The 22,603-nt window shown below is 38.3% G+C and overlaps 1 protein-coding gene across 11 annotated transcripts in view; it reads left to right on the plus strand.

Moving 5' to 3' along the window:
• The window catches only part of wnk2 (WNK lysine deficient protein kinase 2), a 170,840-nt gene that overhangs the window by 88,737 nt on the left and 59,500 nt on the right, over positions 1-22,603 (plus strand). For 10 of the 11 annotated variants that reach the window (XR_010002629.1, XM_062969952.1, XM_062969947.1 and 7 more), the window contains exons 12-22: positions 5,032-5,568; positions 8,316-8,615; positions 9,224-9,273; positions 10,778-10,943; positions 11,019-11,135; positions 11,421-11,588; positions 11,773-11,818; positions 12,828-12,944; positions 13,938-14,986; positions 17,653-18,272; positions 20,430-20,641. Coding sequence is in view for 10 of the 11 variants with exons in the window: in XM_062969952.1 (XP_062826022.1) it covers positions 5,032-5,568; positions 8,316-8,615; positions 9,224-9,273; positions 10,778-10,943; positions 11,019-11,135; positions 11,421-11,588; positions 11,773-11,818; positions 12,828-12,944; positions 13,938-14,986; positions 17,653-18,272; positions 20,430-20,641 (3,382 nt within the window). In the remaining variant the exon portion in view is untranslated. The remainder of the gene's footprint in view (positions 1-5,031; positions 5,569-8,315; positions 8,616-9,223; positions 9,274-10,777; positions 10,944-11,018; positions 11,136-11,420; positions 11,589-11,772; positions 11,819-12,827; positions 12,945-13,937; positions 14,987-17,652; positions 18,273-20,429; positions 20,642-22,603) is intronic. The other variant, XM_062969951.1, reaches the window with a different exon arrangement.

Genomic DNA, 22,603 nt, shown 5'->3' on the forward strand with positions numbered 1-22,603 from the left:
CACAATCACTCCTGAATGTCTTCTTTCATAGAGCAGAGCCAAATCAGCCCCCTAGTATTCCAGGGAGCTGGCGGTGATGAAGCAAGTGAAACAGAGACTAGAGCAGCGTTGGTGTAGAACTTGCAACAAATCCGACTGAGCATGGTCTAAAATTCATTTAAAAGCCTTCTCTGTGGCAATGAAGTTGCCAGAAAAATAATTTTTTGCCACCAACATTGCATCTGCAAAGAACCACCCTAAAAGCTGTTTCGAGTGGTCAGAGGACTTTTAAGCCCTCCTCAGCCAGGGATCTTTGACTAATTGGCAATTCATTATGGGGAGTTTGCTAGGTTCTTTGCAGATAAAGTTGCTCAGATCCATTCCGACTTAATGCAGTCTCCTTGGATGTAACTGAGGCATCTGCCTGTCCTTGTTTAATGGATTCTTTTCAAGACCGAGAATGTGGACAAGATCTTGGGAGGAATGAGGGAAACCACTTGTTCTCTGGACCTTTGCCTATCCTGGCTAATTAAATCAGCCAGAGGGGTACTGGTGGAGTGGGTGAAGGTGCTGTTGAATGCCTCCTTGACCAAAGGCAGAATGTCAATCAGTTTCAAGGAGGCACTAGTAAGACCTCTACTAAAGAAACTGGATCCCGCTCAACTGACTAACTATTGACCAGTATAAAATCTCCCCTTCCTGGGCAAGGTTCTAGAGAAGGTGGTAACCTCTCAACTCCAAACTTTCATGGATGAAACCGATTATCTGGATCCATTTCAATCTGGTTTCAGGCCCGTCTATGGAACTGAGACGTTATTGGTCACCTTGGTGGATGATCTACAAAGAGAGGTAGACAGGGGGAGTGTGTCCTTGTTGGTTCTCTGGGACCTCTCATCGGCTTTCAATACCATCAACAGTGGTGTCCTTCTGAGCCGGCTCTCTGGGATGGGATTAGAGGGCACTGTACTACAGTGGCTCCACTCCTTCTTGGAGGGTTGGATCTAGATGGTGGTGCTGGAGGATACTTTTTCAGCTCTCTGGCCCGTGGCCTGTGGGGTCCCTCAGGGCTCAATTCTGTCCCCCATGCTGTTTAACATTTACATGAAACCGCTGGGAGAGATCATCTGGAATTTTGGACTTCAGTGTCAAATTTATGCAGACCACACTCAACTCTTATTACTCCTTTCCACCTAAAGCCAAGGAAGTCTTCCTGGTCCTAAACTGGTGCCTGTCATCAGTAATGGACTGGATGAGGGCTAACAAGTTGAAATTACATCCAGATAAGACAGAGATACTCCTGGTCAGTTGGAAGGCAGAACACGGTATAAGGTTACAACCTATGCTGGATGGGGTTACAGGTTCACAGCTTGCGGGTGATCCTGGACTCATCGCTGACCCTGGAACCCCAGATGTTGGCAGTGGCCAGGAGCACCTTTGCACAATTAAAACTTGTGTGCCAGCTGCACCTGTCCCTTGAGATGCCAGATCAGGCCATGGTAGTCCACACTTTAGTTACATCTGGACTACTGCAACGTCCTCTACATGGGGCTGTCTTTGAAGATAGTTCAGAAGCTTCAAGTAGTACAGAGATCGGCAGCCAGATTACTAACCAGAGTGCCGTATAGGGAGTGGACAATTCCCATGTTACGACAGCTTCACTGGCTGTCGGTTCGCTTCAGGGCTAAATACAAAGTGCTTGTTATTACTATAAAGCCCTAAATGGTTCAGGCCCAGGCTATTTAACTAACCATACCTCTGCATATAAACCAACACGGACACTGCGGTCAGCAGAGGAGTCCCTGCTCTCGGTTCCACCCCTGTTTCAAGTGCAGTTCTTGGGAATGAAAGAAGGGGCCTTCTCCATGATCGCTCCTTCCCTCTGGAACACCCTCCCCGCGGAAATCAAAAGAACCTCTTCACTCCTCTCCTTCAAGAAGCAACTAAAAACACACTTTTGCACTTTGGCCTTTGGAGAGGAAGATAATTAGCTTTTTATTAGCTTTTACTGCTTATGTCCTGTCTGACGATGTTGACCGAGAATATATTGCCTTAACTTATTAGAGAGCCGCATTTTCATGTTGGCATATGTTTATATTTTTACATAGATTTTTATTAGCCTGGTGTTATTTATGAGGTCACCTGACTACTTGTTTTAGAATCTAGGTTGTTTTATTGACTTGTTTTTAACTGTTTGTATATCTCTGTTTTATTTCTCTGTACATGGAATCGAATGTTTGCCATTTTTGTTTCTGTAAGCTGCCCTGAGTCCACTCAGGGAGAAAGGGCATGTTAAAAAGAAAGTTTATTGTTATCATTATTATTTATTAGTATTAAAAAACTTATCAGTAAGAACAACAACAATAACTACAAGAAATATTCCTTCCTTCCTTTCTTTTTTTGGGACATAGGCCCCTTCCACACAGCTGTATAAAATCCCACATTATCTGCTTTGAACAGGGTTATATGCAGTGTGGACTCAGATAACCCAGTTCAAAGTCAATATTGGGGATTATCTGCCTTGATATTCTGGGTTATATGGCTTTGTAGAAGGGCCCTTAGTAGTCCTAAATTGGAGAGGAGCATGTGAAAAAAATGTTGTTGTTGTTTTTTATATATATATATATATATATATATATATCCCCATCCCCATTACTTTTTATCTTCTTTCTTTTTGGTTTTCCTTCCTACCTCTTGTTTGCTTTCACTTATTTCTCTGTATTTGTAACTTCTCTGTACGTATACTATCCTTCATTTTGGTTTTTGGCAGATGAGTTGTTTATATCTTAATATCTTATGTTATCTGACTAAATTATCCTTTTAGCAACAGAGTCTTCACCAGGCAACACATGAGATCTCAAGATAGTTCATGTTGCTCGCTGGTGCTGCTTACTTTCAGAGTCATGTTACTTAGCTGGAAGTGATTGCCTGTTGATAAATTGAAGAATGAAAGATGATGGCTGGGGAGATGGAAGGTAGTGGGCAGTAACAAACTCCAGCTATGACAGGTGGAGAATGTAGCCAGGATTTTGACAAGCCAAATGTCTAATTGTAGTGCCTGAAGCATCCAACAGGAAAGTGAATGTGGAATTAGAAAAGCCTTATTTGCCTAAAAGTGACCATTTATTATTATAAGGGATAAGAGAAATGAAAATCTAATTTTTGTATGGTTGTATTGGATATAGTCTTATTATTTATTGGGATCATGTCTTTGTTCAATAATCCAAGAAGAATGCAAAATCTTTCTCCAAAGTTCTTTAAAACAAATTACAGTAGAGTTTCACTTATCCAACACTTGCTTATCCAACATTCTGGATTATCCAACGCATTTTTGTAGTCAATGTTTTCAATATATCATGATATTTTGGTGCTAAATTAGTAAATACAGTAATTACTACATAGCATTACTGTGTATTGAACTACTTTTTCTGTCAAATTTGTTGTATAACATGATGTTTTGGTGCTTAATTTGTAAAATCATAACCTAATTTAATGTTTAATAGGCTTTTCCTTAATCTCTCCTTATTATCCAACATATTCGCTTATCCAACGTTCTGCTGGCCCATTTACGTTGGATAAGCGAGACTCTACTGTATATTGCAAAACTTACTTTGGAATAGACTTATGCATTAAATGAGGAGAAGGAGTTTCCAAACATTTAAGTTATTTAATTCATAAAATTCATATGCATGTCAATTTGCATGTGTATAATAAGTGTGACTGGCTTCCACGGAAGCTATCATGTAATATATAGAGCATTAAATTGGGGCTTTCTGCATGTTCTTTAATTTTGTGCATTGTAGTGCATGTTTGCTCGCATTTCTGTAACAAGAGGGTTAACTGCATACATAAACTTTTCATCTATATTTAAAAATATGAATAGAGTTTAATATCTTAAATGGCATACATTCAACCCATTTAAGCTTATTAGATTTGTTAAGCATATCTCAAACTTTGTGAAATTATGTCTTTTAAAGTTACTACAGTTTCCTTCCCATCCAGAATCCCACTGGATATACTTCTCATATTCTAACATTCATTTCATTCCTTCTATCCATGCAAGCTGCAATGTTTTCTATTGTTTCCTATTTCTTTGTGGACCTCCTTTCCCCAAACCCATTATTCAGAAACTTAAATGCCATGTTCTTTAAATTAGTAATTATAATATGTTCTCAATCCACACTTTAAGAAATATAGAATTACAGTGTGCCCTCACTTTTTGCGAGGGTTAGGTTCCAGGCCTGCCTGTGAAAAGTGAAAAACCGCGAAGTAGCGGCACTCTATTTATTTCAATAAATATAGCCCCCCTCCCTCCCTCTTTTCCTCTTTTAACATACTGTACTGTATTTCTTGTTGTTCTTGAGGTGATGTGGCGCAAGCAGGGTCCCATGCCTCAAACTGAGTTCTTTTGTGCCTGTGAGGGGAGGGCGGGCCGGATGGGAAAATCCGCAAAACAGCGAATCTGCAGAACCCGAACCACAAATTAGCGAGGGAGCACTGTATATACTTATAAATCTTGTATGAAATATCATCCCTGTTTGCAGTTTGAGAAACATTAAGTTGGTTCAGTTGATGGGAAACACCAAGAGGCATGGAGGATTTTTTAAGATTTAGCCTGAATAAACAGCAGTTGATAACCAGAGCACTTTCAGTGTAGACAAAATAATTGTTTTCCTATACTTCAGGTAAGAGAGTAGCTCTGTATAGGCATACAAATCCCACTTAAGTTAATGAGAAGTCCCTGTATCAGGGATGTGTTTGTTTGATATATGTACAAAAATCCACTTACAATGTCTTTAATGCAGACACATAGCAGAAGTGGCTATTGACAGACTACTGCATCAGAAGTACATTTCCTTTGTCATAGTTTTGCCCTGATCAATAAGCAGCTGCTTTCAAGTTTTCTGTGTTCTAGAATAATTTTGCTGTTTCAATAGATCCATGAGAATGAACAGAAGTCACTATTCATTATAGCTGTGTTAGAAGGGCAAATGAATGAATTTAGTGCTATCCGGGGACACTCTTACAATTCATGTAATATTATATTTTTTTCAGATTCCTCAGTTTCCTGTCATTCCTGCAGTTACTCCTCTGACAGGACTTGACAGTCATCCTCCAAACGTGTCTGACATACCTGCTGCAAATGTGCCCCCTATACCTGCTCCTTCTCAGTATTTTTCTCCAGCTGTGATTTTACCAAGCCTCCCTGTGAACCCTGCTCTGCCACTGACATCAACCTCCCCTGCCTTACCCATGCAAGCGGTCAACCTTCCTCATACTACTATGGCTTCCTTGGTCTTGCCCTGCCAAACAATTGTGCCAAATATGCCGGCTGCTCCAATCCCATTACTTGCTGTGGCTCCGTCGGGAGTGCCAGCTTTGCCAACACATCATGCGGTAGCCCAGCTCTCCCAGCAGCAAATGTACCAGGCTACCCTCCAGCAGTTAATTCAAAACGAAGTTCTTTCCTCTCCCCATCACACAGTTTCACAGCAGCAGCAGCTGCAGCTGCCTCCACTTCCTCAGTCACTTCAACCAAGCATAATTCATCCTTCAGAACAGACTATGTCTGCATCTGGGGCTGGTAACCAGGTAATCTGTTTGACATTGGGTTTTCTTGGTAGTAGAACATAAGAGCATTGCTCCAAACCGTGTTCTCTAGTTTGTTGGATGGCCCTTGTGGTCTCTTCCAACTCTATGAGTAAATAAACAAATTGGGATTTTTCCTCCTTGTTTTAATTACAATTGTTTATCCATGGAGGTAATGAAAATGAGGACATGAAAATGTTTTTGTTATTAAGTAGTGAAATAATATGATTCAGGTGAATGGGAAATTATAGAAGTCTATGGACACATGAAAAGCACCATGAGTAGTAACACACAGTTTGAAAAGTTTTTTTTTTTGGATTGTAACTCTGGAATGGCTAATGGCTATGCTAGCAAGAGTATTCTGTGAGTTTTAGGGTTTTTTTAAAAAAAAAATTGTGGTGCTTTGCTTAGGGGATCTGTTCCTTCCCAACAATTTAAAAAAACTTGCATTTGTAATTTTTTTAAAACCTTTCAGAAGCGAATACACTGCAAGTTGCTTCTGGTGCGAGAAAATAGGCCGTCTGCAAGGACGTTGCCCAGGGAATGCCTGGATGTGTTACCATTCTACTGGGAGGCTTCTCTCATGTCTCTGCATGGGAAGATTGAGCTAACAGATAGGAGCTCACCCTGTCTCGCAGATTCAAACCTCCAACCTTCAGGTCAGCAGTTCAGCCGGCACAAGAGTTTAACTCACTGTGCAACCGCGGCTCCCTGCATTTGTAATTGATAATGCAATTGCAGTAGATTACAATCCAATGCAATGTTACTACTGCAATGCAAAATAAATAAGTTGGTGATGCATCATATAGTAGCTTCCAGTATGTTACTGCACATAGAATCATATCAAAATAATTTCTTAACATTAAAACCTTTATAATTAATAGCTGTGTACACATCAGACTTTATCAAGTCATATAAAATGCTGTTTCTGATTTGATATGGATATTATTAAGTGCAGATTTTTCTTTAAACAAAGGAACTCGTATATTACAATATTTTCAGAAATATTTTGATGGGAATGTATATAGTCATAAGAATTTTCTTCATTAGATGAGGTATGACATTCAATACATAGTATTTGAAAGTGAATAGGATTCCTAATGTTATAAATGAGTAGGATTTTAGTATAGAGGGATTTATAGTAAATTTGAAAGCTGTTCAGGAATGGCTTGCTAAAAATGGGAGTTTTTAAAAATAAGTCATTTCATTCTGTCACATCGTCCACATTCTTAAAATCCATAACATTCCATTTCCGTTTATTGTTCTGTATTTCCAACTTTCCTGTACCTAAATTTCTGTCTTCAGCCTTATATTTGGTACATAAATATTGTTTGTGAAGGGCATAGTGCATCCCAATACCAGGCAGCCTCCACTGAACCAATGGCTTTGTCCCCATTGGGTTCCACAGTAGTCCACAGTAGTTGCTCCAGACCCTGTAGCTCTCTAAGCATGTCACTTATCTTATACTGATATACCTGTATCAATTTTGACTCAGATTCATGACTTCTTATCAAAAGAGACTTGTGGTACATTATAAACAACCTTGACTGGGAGGTATTTATTTACATATATCAGCCTCTTATACTTTCTTAGGGGAAAAGCAAGAGCAAAAGAGCAAATATGGCTCTGTTTCACTGATAGCTGCTACTAGTTTCTCTTCTGATACATAAACATAATTTTGTTGTATTGTATTAATATTATTGTAATGTAATATTAAAATGGGTCAAAAGAGGATCAAAATATTTGATCTTCCTTATCTTTCCCCTGTAGTTGGAAATTATGAAACAGCTTTTATATTGAACTTCCCTGCTCACACAGTCCATGCAAGGAGGTTTTTTATTTTTTTATTTTCCCCAGATTGTATTGTGATATTAATCAATTTTTAAGCTTTGAAATTTGGTTTAATATTTTGAAATGAATTTAAAATTGTTTTATGCACAGAGTCCTGAGAATTCAGCTTTTCCCCTGTTTTAGTGTCATAGCTGAGATTATATATATATATACACACACAGAGAGAGACATATGCAGATTATAAAAGACACATATTATATGGCCCTTTCCCAGTGCTAAAAGTGATTTTCTTTGTCTTCTGTGCTTTCCCTTGCTGCTGCTGCTGTCTCCTGTGTCTGTCTGTCTTGTCTGTTTATGTGTCGTCTGCATCCCATAACTGTTTCAGTTTCCCCTTCAGGTAAAGCTTGATTCTGTATTCTTGTCTTCATGTCCTGTTCAAACATTTGAAGTGGTCTACTGATATGATCACTTTATTTAAACTCTTAAATCTACAGTATAAACACTGTGAATATCTGATATCTATCTTACGTTGTTTGTAAAAAAAATCATCTGGGAAATTAGCCAAATTCCCTACACTATGATATGCAGGCACTTGCTATAAAATCTTATGATTTGCACTACAGCACATTTTAGTTTTTGCAATGGTGTGTAAATGTGTAGAACTGGATTGTTGCATGTGAGCAGGTGGCCATGGTGACTTTCGTCGCATTTCATCATCTATGACATTATTGGTGTGAACAGCCTTTCCTTCCTTCCTTCCTTCCTTCCTTCCTTCCTTCCTTCCTTCCTTCCTTCCTTCCTTCCTTCCTTCAACACATAAACACAGTTTTGTTACAGAGTAATCCAAGCATTTTTTTTCAACAAGGATTCATTTTTAACAATTTGGGATTAGATAAATGAGTGGTTAGCAGTCTAAACAGAATAGACCTTAATAACAGGTGTCTGCTGTATTGAAACAGATAATTGGACACCCCCAGTATGCTGTGGACATTGGAGCCCAGATTCCTGCATTGCCAGTACAACCTTCTGCAGTTATGTCACCACCTTTGCAATTGCAGCCTGAAGCAGTACCTCACTGCATTGGTCAAGAAGGTCTTTCGCAGAGTATGATGACTACAGCAAACATGGCAATGCCAATAGATCATGGTCTGCCTGTGCAGCCAACTGGCTATCTGCAAACTCAGCCAGATAATCATCAGCCTGTGAGCCAGCAGGGGCCAGCTTCATGCCCAGCTGTCCCAACAGAATCTTCTCAAGAGGTATATTGCATGTTTCTTATTGTTATGTGTTTCTTACTAATGAATGTTTGGTGCTGGTAAGAATGAGCAAATTCATTGAGGCACTTGGAAAAGCTATTTTTTTGATCTCCAAGGTATTATCTAGATAGATTCAATCTTTCTGTGTCTTTTGATCCTCGTCTGTTATATTTCATGGACAGTTAATATCAGTCCTTGGAAATCGTGTAAATGTTGTTAATTTCTATTGTTTTATCCTGAGTATCTTCCTCGTCTACCAATGTTGAATTCTTTCATTCAATTTTCAGTAATAATACATAAATTCCTGCAAATAATTAAGTAGATCCTGCCATTTGCAGGTATTGCCAGTAAAGTTTTTTTTTATCAGTTGCCAGCACACCTTATTTAGAGGAGTAGTTATAATGCCTAGTAATTTGTTCAACAAAACAGTACACTGAAAAGGCAGTTTGAGCTCCTGGCACAAGGATTTTTTTAAAAAATCAGTGGGTATTATTAATGTTTAACCATGTTTGGGGTGCTGCTAATAGTACTTGAAAATGTATTTATTTTGCTCACATATACAAATTTTGCAGCATCTGTACACAAATAATGCCTTACTCTTTACATTGCAGGAGTCTGCCGTACTAGAGAAGCAGCAGTCATTGTCACAGAGTTGTGAAAGGTATACTTACCAAAATTCCTGCCAAGCACAGGGATATGTGCATTACAATTGTTTGAGATAGCACCTTTATTTCTTAAACGTTATTCTGTGCAGACTGATAGTGTAATTCAGGTTGAGTATCCCTTTACTAAAATGCCTGGGATTTGAGGTGCTCTGTATTTTGGAATACAGTATTTGCATATACATAACTAGCTGTGCCATTAAGTCCATTATAAATGGGTAATATAGCTGTGTGGAAGGGCCTTGAGTCTACACTGCCATATAATCCAGTTAAAATCAGATAATCTGTATTTTATAGGCAGTGTGGAAGAGGCCTAAGTGAGGCCTAACTCTGCCTGTCCCCTGGGCTGAGTGGGTTGCTAGGAGACCAAGTGGGCAGAGCTTAGCCTTCTAACTGGCAGCATTGGATAAAAACAATTATTCATCTCCCTCTAATTAGGACTTTATTTTTCTTTTCTTTTTGTTGTATGAACGTAGAGACATGGATGAGGGGTTGTGCTGCCAAGTTTAGTGTTTCTGGAATGTGTAGTTTGTCGTTTTGTCCTAGGCCGAAATTTCATTACCCTTTTATATATAGAGATAATGGAACCTGAGTCTAAACACAAAATTTGGTTGTTTCATATATTCTTTATACACATAGCCTAATAGCAATTTTATATACAATTTTAAAGTAGTTTTGTACATAAAACAAAGTTTACATATACTGAACCATCAGAAAGCAAAAGTAGCACTATATCTCAGGCACCCATGTGAACAATTTGGGATTTCAAAGTATTTCACATTTTGGAATGCTAGGTAAGAGATTCTCAACCTGTACGAAATATGTCCAGTACTGCCCTGTGGTTGTGTCTTGCACACAATCTGAATCATGAGCAAACTGCATTTCAGTTCACCATTATTGAGTTCCACTTCAGAACATCATCTTAAAAGCAACATTCCAGTGGCCCCGTGCCTTCTGTTCTGTTTTATTCATGTGCCCAAAAATGCAGATCAGTTGATTTTTTGTAGATAGCATGAAGCCTATGGAATAAAGAGTGATGGTGAGAACACTGACTTGGTATAGGTAGGTCCATACATATACTAAAAGGAAAAAATATTGTTGCCTGTGGGAGATCTTTTACAGTCTCAGTCAATGTAATTTCAAATATCCACCAAGCTAAATATAAACCCCTAGGCATGGTTTTTTTTTTAACCAAAGGAGAAAGTTACCACATACAGAGAGTATGCTCTTTGCCAAAACAATCAGCAAATTTCTCCCTTCCTTTACCTGCTTCTCAATTTCTGTCAATATCACCAGCTGCCACTGGTCTTAACATTCTGTCACTGTTGTAAACATTTACTTTTGATAATAATGGCTACTGTCACAAACAAATTGTTGTCATTCAGAGAAAAAATGCTTTGATGTTTGCTTACATTAATGCAAGGTTGGGGATAATGGATATTGTTGGACTGCTAGTTTTTTCTTCTTTTAATTCCTATGACTTTTCCATTCAATATTGCAAAGTTATATGAGCCCAGATGTTGCTTCTGGAAAAGAGATGAGTGACAGCTTTGAAGGGACAAGTGGAAGTGGAAAACAAGAAGGAAAATCTTCAAAGAAACATAAGAAATCAACACGTACTCGTTCTCGGCAGGAGAAATCCAACAGGCCAAAACTGACAATTTTAAATGTAAGTTAGCTACTGTTGTTCAGGATTTATTTACTTATTTGATATTGATTGAATTAATTACTGTTCTTTTTATAGGTATGCAACACAGGTGATAAGATGGTGGAATGTCAGCTAGAAACACACAACCACAAAATGGTTACATTTAAGTTTGATTTAGATGGAGATGCTCCAGAAGAAATTGCTACTTACATGGTAAGTCTTTCTTGGATTGGAATTCTTGGTATGTCACTGAAGCTTTAGTCATCCATATATTTACTTCACAGTGATTTTTCTCAATGTGCTTTTATTCTTTGGGCATGGCAACAGACTGCCTATGAATGAACCACCCATACTGTATCCTATTTATTCTTTTTGATAGATGTAAAACTTTTCACTTGTATGTTTTCCAAAAAGGGGGGGGGGGATAAATAGATAGTTACAGTTATTTGAAGAACATATATACATAAAAGTATTTTAAATATTTGTGTGCATTTATAGGTAGAAAATGAATTTATATTACCAACTGAGAAGGAGGTATTTATTGAGCAACTAAAAGAAATAATTGACAAAGCAGAAGATATGCTTAGTGAAGATACAGAAGGGGAAAGAAGTTCTGATCAGGGTGCAAGCCCTCAACAAGACTCTTACAGGATGGAAATCAATGAGGTATTATTTTATAAAGAATACTATGATACCATTATGAGTTACTTTAATTAGCCAGGACAAAAATATGTGTTTGATCCCTTTTTCAATGTGGAATTTTTGGTTAAATCAGTTTCAAACAGAAATGTTTCTAAGATTAAAAAAACCCCTATATGATACTAATCATCTTCTAAAAAATTTTAAACAGGAGAATCGGCAATCCCAAACAAGAATGCCGGTGTATCAACAGAATGGTAAAAGTGTTTATATTGATTTGTGTATGTGTATATTTGTCATTGCATAATGATTAAGTCATTAATTACCTCTGTTGAGATATTATCAACCTGGCCAATAGTCGGGGTATGAAACATGCCCCAAAAGCATCTATATTGATATTTAATGCAGTTCAAAGCTACTTCAAACTGCAGCAGCCAGACAACAAGCTCTCACAAAAGAGCATGAAAGGAAGCCCTTAATGTCAATCAGAGCTACAGTGTTTGTGTAATCACCAGAATTTCCTGTGTAATAATCTGCACAGCAAAACCACTTTCTTCAAGTCTAACCAGTGAGAGAAAACTATATCATCCCCAAATTAAAAAAAAAAAAAACCTTTTGCAACAATCAGGTAATGGTCAAATGCCTGACTAAAGAAAAAAATATTTCTTGACATTAGAATAGAAAGGGAGTCAGGCTAGCCTCTAATAAAAAGGAATTCCACAGCCTGCGAACAGGCACTGAGAAGACTCTTCATTTATTCTATTTATACATTTGTGACTGTAGTCAGATCAAGGCAAATCTTTTCCATGAATATCTGAAAACTCAGAAAGGCCTGTAGGCTTGGATAGTCTGGACTTCAGCCATATAAGTATTTATAGGTTGTAACCTGCATTTGGAATTATGTCTTGAAATAGCTGGAAGGCTTCCACTGTGCACACAAATCTGATTGGATCCACTCTGACCTAATTTAGCCCCACATGTTTGTCTTGGGGGAAGGAAATACATGGAAATTATTTTAAATAATTTATGAACAGAATGTTTTATTTAAATAATTAGAATTTTGGCTGAAAGTATAACACTACCCTTTGTTTTAATTAATTAAGTGTTTTAAAAATCATCTTCAAATTTGATAGTTTTGAAATACTATTACAATAATAGCAACTAGTAGTAGTATTGGTGGTACTAGTAGTTGTTATGAGTTGGAGTAATGCTGCTTATTGCTTTTGGTAGGTATACAAATGTTGAACAGCTTTTTTCTCTTATTAGTTCTACATACAGGGAAGCGATGGTTTATTATTTGTCCTGTTGTGGAAAATACAGTGTCTGAAGCTCCAGAACTCCCTTCATCTGTTCCTCAGACTTCAAAACAGGCTGAAGCCACAGGTACATGTGAATATTAAAAAAATAATTGTGTATCTTAAGGCAATAGTCTTCAGAGTACTGTCGAAAAAAGAAAAAAATTGAAGGGATAGAAAAATTACAGTAGAAATAATTAGAATCATGCCTGGTTGCTCGTTTGTTTGACTTGTAAAGTGGCATGTATGTTGATGGTGCTGTAGGAATAATCAGTATCAACAGGAGCTGGGTGTTAAACAGGTGTATTGATGACAAACCTGCTCTTGTTCAGGAGATAAATATAATCACCACTACCTCACAAAGCTGAACCAAAAATTCAGAAACAAGAGCAAGGAGATATTACCCAGAAATGTGTATGTCCCAGTGGTTAAAGTAGCAATTATCTTTTCAGGAAGAAAATGTTTGAATCATTCATTACCCAAAGGGATTGGAATAGCCGGGGGCAAGCAATACCACTTGTGAAAACAAGTGACGAGTCGGTTTAATGTCAGAACCTTACCATATAAGGAGTACACACTTAAGGACATTTAACTTGATCCCTATCTTGATTTACATGTGCAGACGTAATTGCAGTCCTTGTCAAACAAATGCATTTAAAGACCCACATAATACACACAACACCTCCTTATTAATCTCAATGTTCCAAGTGGCTGAGATGGAGCAGTGCATGGTTACTGATAATAGCCAATAAAAATGTCAAATATTTCACATTAGAAAATATTGCTAGGTAGAACTGTTGCAATTAATGGGAATACTCTTTCTTTTAATATCATATTTTCATTGGACCTTTGGCTGCAAGGCAAACTGTAAACATTAATTTTGATCATTCCAAGAGAATAATCCCAGACAAAAATTCTCTAATACGAAAAGACAACTTCAGCTGCCTATCGGATTTTCTAGGATTTTATTTTCTGCTATATATTGCTATGTAAGATCAAGTGTTAATGCCTAGGTTTTTAAAAAGGGAAGCATCATTATCTGAAGTCAAGAGTTTTTATGTGTTGCTGTTGTTATTTGTAGATCTAGAGCAGTCGGATGATCAGCAGCAAAGCTCTTCCACAGCAGACAAACAAACAAACATGGCTTATCAGCAGCTTTCTAGTCAAAGGAGTGCCTATGAAAGTCCCAGAGGAACACCCCCTCCTTCTCCTCTGACACAAGCCTCTGTCCTGCCTACATCAACATCCCTTTCACAAGTTCAGCAAGAAATAACCACTGCTGCAGCCCCAGCAACAGCTATACATCCTCAAGAAGAAGCTGCTGAAAGTAGTGGTCAAGGAGAATGCCCTTCACTTCAGCCGGTGGTTCCTGTTCAACCTAGCCGACCTGATACACCTGCTCATAGTGCCACTTTGCTTGAAGAATCCCGACCACCTTTAACTCCTGCGCTGCAGACAATGCAGCAAATAGATGAAAATGCTTGTGTCCCTAGTGCAGAGGCTGAGCCCAGAACTGGTGGGCTCCTAAAACATGTTCAGCCTATTCCTGCGCAGACAGCAGAAGTCTGCCCACACCCTGCTGCCTCTGATGCTATTTTAGAACATCAGCCTCAAATGCAAATTCCCAATTTGCCAGACAGCAGTCAGTCTGGCCAAATGCAGCACTCTTTTGCAGACCAGATACTTCCTGTGACTGCTGTCCCTGATCCTCAGATTTCTGCAGCACCTCAGCTTTCAAGTCCTCCTCCCATGTCTGCAGCTGCGTCCCAGATTCCCCCAATACCATCCCAGTCCCAGCCTGCACCATCCACTGGCCTTGCTGTAGGTGCATCACAGCCAGCTTGTGCAGTAGAATCAGATGGCGAAGGACCACCCAGAGTGGATTTTGCTGACAACACAATAAAAAGTCTGGATGAGAAACTGCGCAACCTGCTATACCAGGAATACGTCCCAACATCTTCTGCATCAGCTGCAACACCAGACAGCTTCGTACCGTTAGACCAAGGGGATGGTGAATTTAACTTGGCGCCTTTGCCTCCACATCTGCTGGATTTGAAAATCCCTGGAACAGACATGGATGTTCATGCAACTGCGGGCCAGCTTGTAACCAGTACAGGATCTCCTGTTTTGGCAAGTGCATTCATTGATCCACACATAATGCAGACATCTGTTAAAAATTTTGTTTCTACTACTAGTCGATCTCTTGAAGCAGAAATCACAGTTGAACATCCAACATACACAACATTGTTACTATGTTGTAACAGGAATCACAAAGCAAAACACATGATTGCCCATTACACTATGTAACAAAATTTGAAAAAAGTTTCTATTCCTGGTTTGTAATTGTTCAGTACTTAAAAAGAACACAAATAGGAATCTTCTTTGTAGATAACTATTACTGTAGGCCCCTGTAATTTGGGCCCCTGGTGGCACAGTGTGTTAAAGCGCTGAGCTGCTGAACTTGTGGACCAAAAGGTCCCAGGTTCAAATCCCGGGAGTGGAATGAGTGTCCTCTGTTAGCCCCAGCTCCTGTCAACCTAGCAGTTCGAAAACATGCAAATGTGATTAGATCAATAGGTACCGTTCCAGCGGGAAGGTAACAGCACTCCATGCAGTCATGCCGGCCACATGACCTTGGAGGTGTCTTTGGACAACGCCGGCTCTTCGGCTTAGAAATTGAGATGAGCACCAACTCCCAGAGTCGGTCACGACTGGACTTAACGTCAGGGGAAACCTTTACCTTTACTATTACTGTAGGAGCCCCCCGTGGCGCAGTGTGTTAAACCACTGAGCTGCTGAACTTGCAGACCAAAAGGTCGCAGGTTCGAATCTGAGGACCAGAGTGATCGCCCACTATTAGCTCCAGTTTCTGCCAACCTAGCAGTTCGAAAACATGCAAATGTGAGTAGATCAATTGGTACCGCTCCAGCAGGAAGGTAATAGTGCTCCATGCCGGCCACATGACCTTGGAGGTGTCTATGGACAATGCTGGCTCTTCGGCTTAGAAATGGAGATGAGCACCAACCCCCAGGGTCGGACACGACTGGACTTAATGTCAGGGGAAACATTTACCTTTATTACTGTAGCATTTTTTAAAAAATGTCAGTTAATAAGAGGATACAAGACATTGAAGTCCTTAAAAATCCCAAACAACTGGAAAACATAGTTACTAGATGGCAACTAAACTTTGTGTGTTATATATATATATATATATATATATATATATATATATATATATATATATATATATATGGAAAAGAAAGAAGAGTAGCTATAGAGACATTCCCCAACATATGATTTAACTGTCTGTTTGCATGAAGCCTGTTATTTACCATTTAGAGATTACGATCTTACTCCATTCCATTTTTGAACTGGGATAAATGTACAAGAGCCAACTGACTTAATCATTCTTCATATGGGATTAAATATGTAAATTTTATGATAATCTAAAGCCTGCTTAACCTTTCATACATAAAATTTAACACTACAATAGAAGTGAACTTGAGTTACATGTGTCTTCTTTTTTGGTAACACATCAAACTACAGGAAAGGAGATTCCACCTGAACATCAGGAAGAACTTCCTCACTGTGAGAGCTGTTCGACAGTGGAACTCTCTCCCCGGGGCCGTGGTGGAGGCTCCTTCCTTGGAGGCTTTTAAGCAGAGGCTGGATGGCCATCTGTCGGGGGTGCTTTGAATGCGATTTCCTGCTTCTTAGCAGGGGGTTGGACTAGATGGCCCATGTGGTCTCTTCCAACTCTACTATTCTATGATTCTATGATTCTATGATCATGTTCGATGCTAATTTTTTATGGAGCAATTAAAGTAATTTGGCATAGAGGAGGAGAAGGCAGAACATCTGCATGATCTTGAGAGGTGTAGATGTACAACCTGTTGGGCTGAACAGTTAAAAGTTGCAACCACTCTTTCCACAAATCTCCTTTAGGCAGTATATACAATATTTTACATAAGACCTTAATATAGGTCCTATTTTGAAAAATCTGTTGCACATAGGATCACACCATTTCATATCCCTTGTATTATCTGAATACAGAGCATGTAATTTAAATTTACACATCTGTGTGCACATTCAGACAGCCTTCATATACAAGCAAGACATTAATGCATTCATACGTATCACATATTGAGGTTGGTTGTGGACTCATTGTGGGTGAAACAGGGATGATAATCTGATTTTTAAAGCCAGCTTTATAGACCAAAAGGCAGGAAAGACTATTTTATAAACAAAAATAAAAATTAGTCATCAGAACGATCTCTTTGATTTATCTTTAACCCTTTTAATTTTTTCATTCACTTCTATAGATATTTGTTGTATAAATATTGCACTGAACATATGTCTGAATATTCAGAACAAGTATATTGTGATTGTTTCAAGATTAGTATCATCCTTCATTTAATTCAACTAGATCTGAATCACACTCCTGCACTTCCATGCAGGCTATGTCGTCCATTAAACCTGTGACCATGATTCCATTAAGTTAAACCTTTTCATATTTATAATTTATTCTAAAATACTGTCCAGATGTATGTGCATTTTCTTTTGCTTCCAATGCATTAAACAGGTCAAGCTTCAACTTCTCTTACTTCAGCTACTTTTGCTTTACCATCAGGACTCCCTCAGATATTGCAAATTTAAAATTTACTGCTGTATTGCTTTTATTTTTACATTTTTAATTGCATCCTTCAATCAACTAGAGATAATGAATTCCACAGTTAAATTCTGGAAGTTTGATGACTTTTTCACCAACTGAACCATTTTCATGTGTGTTATTTCAGGTTGCTGACCAGAAAGATGCTTCTAACCAGAATGAAAAGACAAACACATTAACATTACTTGAAGAGAAAAATAGATCTCAAAAAAATGACTCTGTAGACTCCAGCACAAGTGCAAAGCAAGTTGAAACAGATAGCAGTACACCAGCAAAAACAATTGGCAGATTTTCAGTGGTCAGCACACAGGACGAGTTAACCTTGCCATCGATGCAATCCTCGAGATACTCCGCACCACCAGATGTTTATCTGGATGATCAGCCTTCTAGCCCTGATAGGAAGACCTCCCTGCGTCGTGTGCAGACGGCATCTTCTGTTGATTTTCTTTATGGTCGTGATTCAAGTGATTCTGGAGATGACTCTCCTCGGAGAAAACCAGCTGCAGCTCCTTCGTCGCCTCAGAGCAGTAGTGCAGGGAATGACTATGTTAGAAAGCACTCCTCTTTTTTTCAAAAGACCGGAAAGTCAAGCTCACAAGCTCTTGATTCTCCTAATGGTCATGGGTCCAAAATACCAACTATCAATGTGTCTTCTTTCCACTCACACTCATCATACGTGAGCAGTGATAATGATTCAGAGTTTGAAGATGCAGACATGAAAAAAGAACTGCAGAACCTGAGGGAAAAGTATGTTGCATTTTCATTCAAATGTGATGCCTATTTTGGGCACTTATGTGCAAGCCAAATGCTGGGTTCTTATTGCACTTACCAGTTATGTGCCTATTTGTCATAAGTTAGGGTTCCAAAACATATGTATCTTTTTTGTGTGTCACTGAAGTGATAAACCTGTATTTGGGCTATACCACAAAAGATGATGGAAGGAACACATGATGGGATGGGTCGCCTCATCTTGTCCCTAAGCAGGATCCAAGTGCAGCTTTACCGCTTCACTAGGCCTTTGTCAGATGATCTGAAATACATGTTGTCACCTTCACTAAATACTTAATGCATCACATCTCTGCTGTGTTTATTGTATCAAGGGCAGCTAAACAAATATTCATGAGAATAAATTCAAATACCTGAATATGTTATTAGACTGTTCAGATTCATACAGTCCTGATAAAATTGGTCAACTATAAAAATATCTGCATATTGAACAATCTGTAGTCTTGTTGAATATACAGCTATCTGTATAGTTGACTAATTGATATCATATAGTTCATTCATTCCCTTTATTCAATCCTTTTAACTAAGAGAAGTATTGTTTGTGCTGATTTGTGAATGTGAATAATTAGCGATTTGGGGATGTATTTTTTCAGTATTCAGTCTGGGTTTGGGATTGACTATCTCACAAAAAGAAATATGGTGTGTACTATGAAAAAATGCCTTGCATAGATACTCTGCCTCTCATCTTTAAACTCCCCTTCTCATATATCTCTTCAAATCACTCTTCTTCATAGCTAAGTTCGATGCCCTGTTGTGCTCATCCAACTCCATCTACCCTCCTTAATATGTCTTAGCAGCAATCACCCTAAACTTTTCTTTCTTTCTTTCTTTCTTTCTAGCACAGTTTGAACTTGATTCCCCTTCTATTTTCAGACTCATGTAGTATTTCTTTTAATGTGCACTCTCATGATTTTCTTTTCTGAAACTGCAACTCTTGACATCCATAATTCTGCCCTCCAAGGTGCCACAAGCCTTGTTATTGTTATTTCTTGCTCATTGGTATGTGGTTGTTGTTGTTATTGTTCTAGGTTACAGTCATTCTATCTTAACTGATTTTCTTCCTACTCGCCTAATCAGTCTTTCATTGTTTCCACTATATTCCCCTTCTCAGTCGTGGTTCTCTTGGTCCTCTTCATTCACTCTGCAGAGGTAATCCTTGTGGTTTTCAATACCACATACAACTTGATGACATCCAGATCTGTATCATTAATCTAGAATGTCCTTCCTCCATCAAGTCTTGTATCTCCATACATTTATCTGACAGTTCGGACTCTTAAATGAAGTCTCAGTCCAGTTTATCATCCGAAAGAGAGTACAGTCATTCAACCAGTAGAATTTGCATGATTGTTGATTCAGCATTCAGCAGTCAATTAAATGGGACTGCCCTGATTGAGACTAGCCAAATTTCCTTTCCCTTAAGCCCCATCTCTCTTTATTCAATCTCTATTTCAATTACAATATCACCATTCAGACTGTTGAATAAACATATAGTCTTAATCCTCTCTTTTGCTCCTCCTAGCTTGTTGTTCCAGCTTCTGAAGGTCAGCTAGACTTTTTGATAGCCGTTGTTGCTGTGTCTCTGGGCTGAGATTTGCTTTGGATCTAGCATAATGCAGTCCCTTCCTGATCCTATCTGTTCTCTCAGACTTTTTTTGGTTTTGCTGCTAGAATAGTTTTATGTTGATAGGTCTTTTGGACTAGATGGCAGCAGATATTTACATATAACCAGATTTCCATGGTAATAAAATGTTGTTTGTGAGTAATATGTATAGTCTTATTAAATGTATATTTGGAAATGTAGATGTTTTAATTAAAACATTTATTAAGTGTAGCATATAACAGACTCCATATTTACAGGTTTGACATTTGCAGGCTTGATTATTCACAGGTTTGATTAAAATGTTCTCTCTGGGAATTGCTAGGTCCTCCAGTGTGATTCTGTTCTTAACTTCAGTTGAGAGGAGATTAGATATGTTAGAGGACCTAGAGATTTATAGAAAAGTGTTCTCTTGAGTAAAAAAAGGTTTTTATTTGTAGTTTTTCACTTTCATGAGATCCTATGTCCCTAACCCCAAATTGGAAGGCTGACTGTAGTTTTATTGTTGTTGTTTTGTATAGACACATGAAAGAAATCACTGAGCTTCAGAGTCAGCAGAAGAAAGAAATAGAAGCTCTATATGTCCGACTAGGAAAACCTTTACCACCAAATGTTGGCTTCCTTCATTCTGCCCCACCGACTGGCCGTCGAAGAAGAGCCAGCAAGAACAAATTAAAAACTGGGAAATTATTAAACCCTGTTGTTCAGCAACTTAAAACAACATCCAATGCAAGTAAGTTTAGCAGACACAAACCTATCTAACATGCATGACTTTAACAATGCAGTCTGTTCACAACTGTATATTTCTGATATTCTGGAAGTAAAGAGAGTATGTGTAAATCCTATCAGAGTGGTAAATTCTCATATTGTGAATTATGTGGTTAAAAAGATATTGTTTTAACAATCATCTTATTTGATGAAAAACAAAGAGAGAAGACCTGCTAGGATACATTGGATTACCATGAATGAATTGATCAATTCTACAGAGATGTCCACTGCTAAAATTTTAAATCACAACATGAAACCACCTTATTTGTGAGAAAACCTTGCTTTGAGGTGTAAGCCAGTGTCATAATCAGAAAAGAGATCTGGTCTGCTTGTGTCTATATTAACCGTGTACACATGGGAATGATTTGTGTTAACTATGATTCATGGTGAACCCTCTGAAAAAAAGCCTGCTACCTCCTTTCTTAACAGATCCATAATTGCAGGAAATAGGAATGAGTTCATTGCCCTGTGTCCCAAAAGAGGTTTGGATAGAATTAGCTCCCAGCCTGTGAACCTTTTTGCCCAACTTTGAGTTTTTCAGTTCTTCACACACTTTGATTCCACAGATTTCACCCAAGCCATAGCAAATGTTAGAAGCTCTAATTCTAGTTTTCAAATTGTTCTTTTTTTAGTCTCCGTCTGGACTAGACTAGGTGATGAAGTTTTAGCATTTTGAATTCCTCCTTATGATTCCCTTTCCATAGACTTAGGCCTCATCTACACTGACCATTTCAGTTTCAAACCAGTATGAAAGAAAATGGGTTGTCTGTGCAGATGATTACACAGGAAATTTTAGAACAAGTTTGTGGCCCAGGTGGTGATTACACAAACCATAGGTAGACATTAAGGGTTTTCCTTTGTTCACTTTTGTGGGAGTTCATTGCCTGGCCACTGTTTGGAGCTAACTGCATTAAATGGTCTATGTAGATGGGACTTAAGACTGATGTAACTTACTGCAGGGGGCAAAATACTGACTGCATCAGTTCCTAAATTTTCTGTTATGCAAGCATCTGCGTGAGCATTGCAATTTCATCCCCTAGCTGTCTTTCTTTCCAGTCCAGTTTAAATGTCATCTTTGGGGTAGGAGAAAGGAAAGGTTGTTGGAAGAGAAAATCTGAAACAGAACCACAGGACCAGAAAAGTGTTCTTTTATCATATCCTGTAGCCAGCAGCAGCTCTACTGAGTCCAGCAAACAAATGCAGAAGGGAAAATATCCATCTGCCCCCCATGCTAGAAAAATAGCTCATAATAACTCCATTCATACATTCATTCATTCATTCGATTTATATCCCAAGGTAGTTTGCAGTGTAGATTAAAAGAAAGTAAATATTGACTCACTGGCATGTTCTCTGAGAATCTTTAATGCCTGTTGCCAAATGAACATTATTTAATTAAATATATATAGTAACAGGCCACTGAAGTGAAATGCTGATATCACTTAACCCTAAAAATCACTTTTAGTACAAGAAATGAGAAGTGATGGATCAAAGTAGTGTAGTCACCTACCTTCCTTTTTTATTTTAATTTTTATAATTAGGGTATAAGGGAAATATGTTTCAAAAGTAATATAAAAAGTGCTAATGACACAATTATCACAATGATTGGTTTGATATACCGATAAGCCATTTTTCAGTCCTTTTTATCAGCTGAAAAAGCCTCCCTTGGCTTATAATGAGGTCAAAGTCAAGCCGGGCAGTGGAGCCTGGAGACTACTGCTTGCAATAAATGATATATTTCTCTCCTCCCTTATCAGTGTGTTTGTTTTTCCAAAGCCTCCCTCACTCTTAAGCAAGGGAATGTTTTGAAAAGAAATATAAGCCCTTGCAAGTCAGGAAGAAGAATATATATATATACCCATTAATCTTATAAAAGCATTTTCCCCTGAAATATTTGTTAATCTCAGCTATAGATATGTAGGCACTTCCC

The sequence above is a fragment of the Anolis carolinensis genome, chromosome 2 (genome assembly GCF_035594765.1).
Source record: "Anolis carolinensis isolate JA03-04 chromosome 2, rAnoCar3.1.pri, whole genome shotgun sequence".
In the NCBI taxonomy this organism is placed as follows: Eukaryota; Metazoa; Chordata; class Lepidosauria; order Squamata; family Dactyloidae; genus Anolis; species Anolis carolinensis.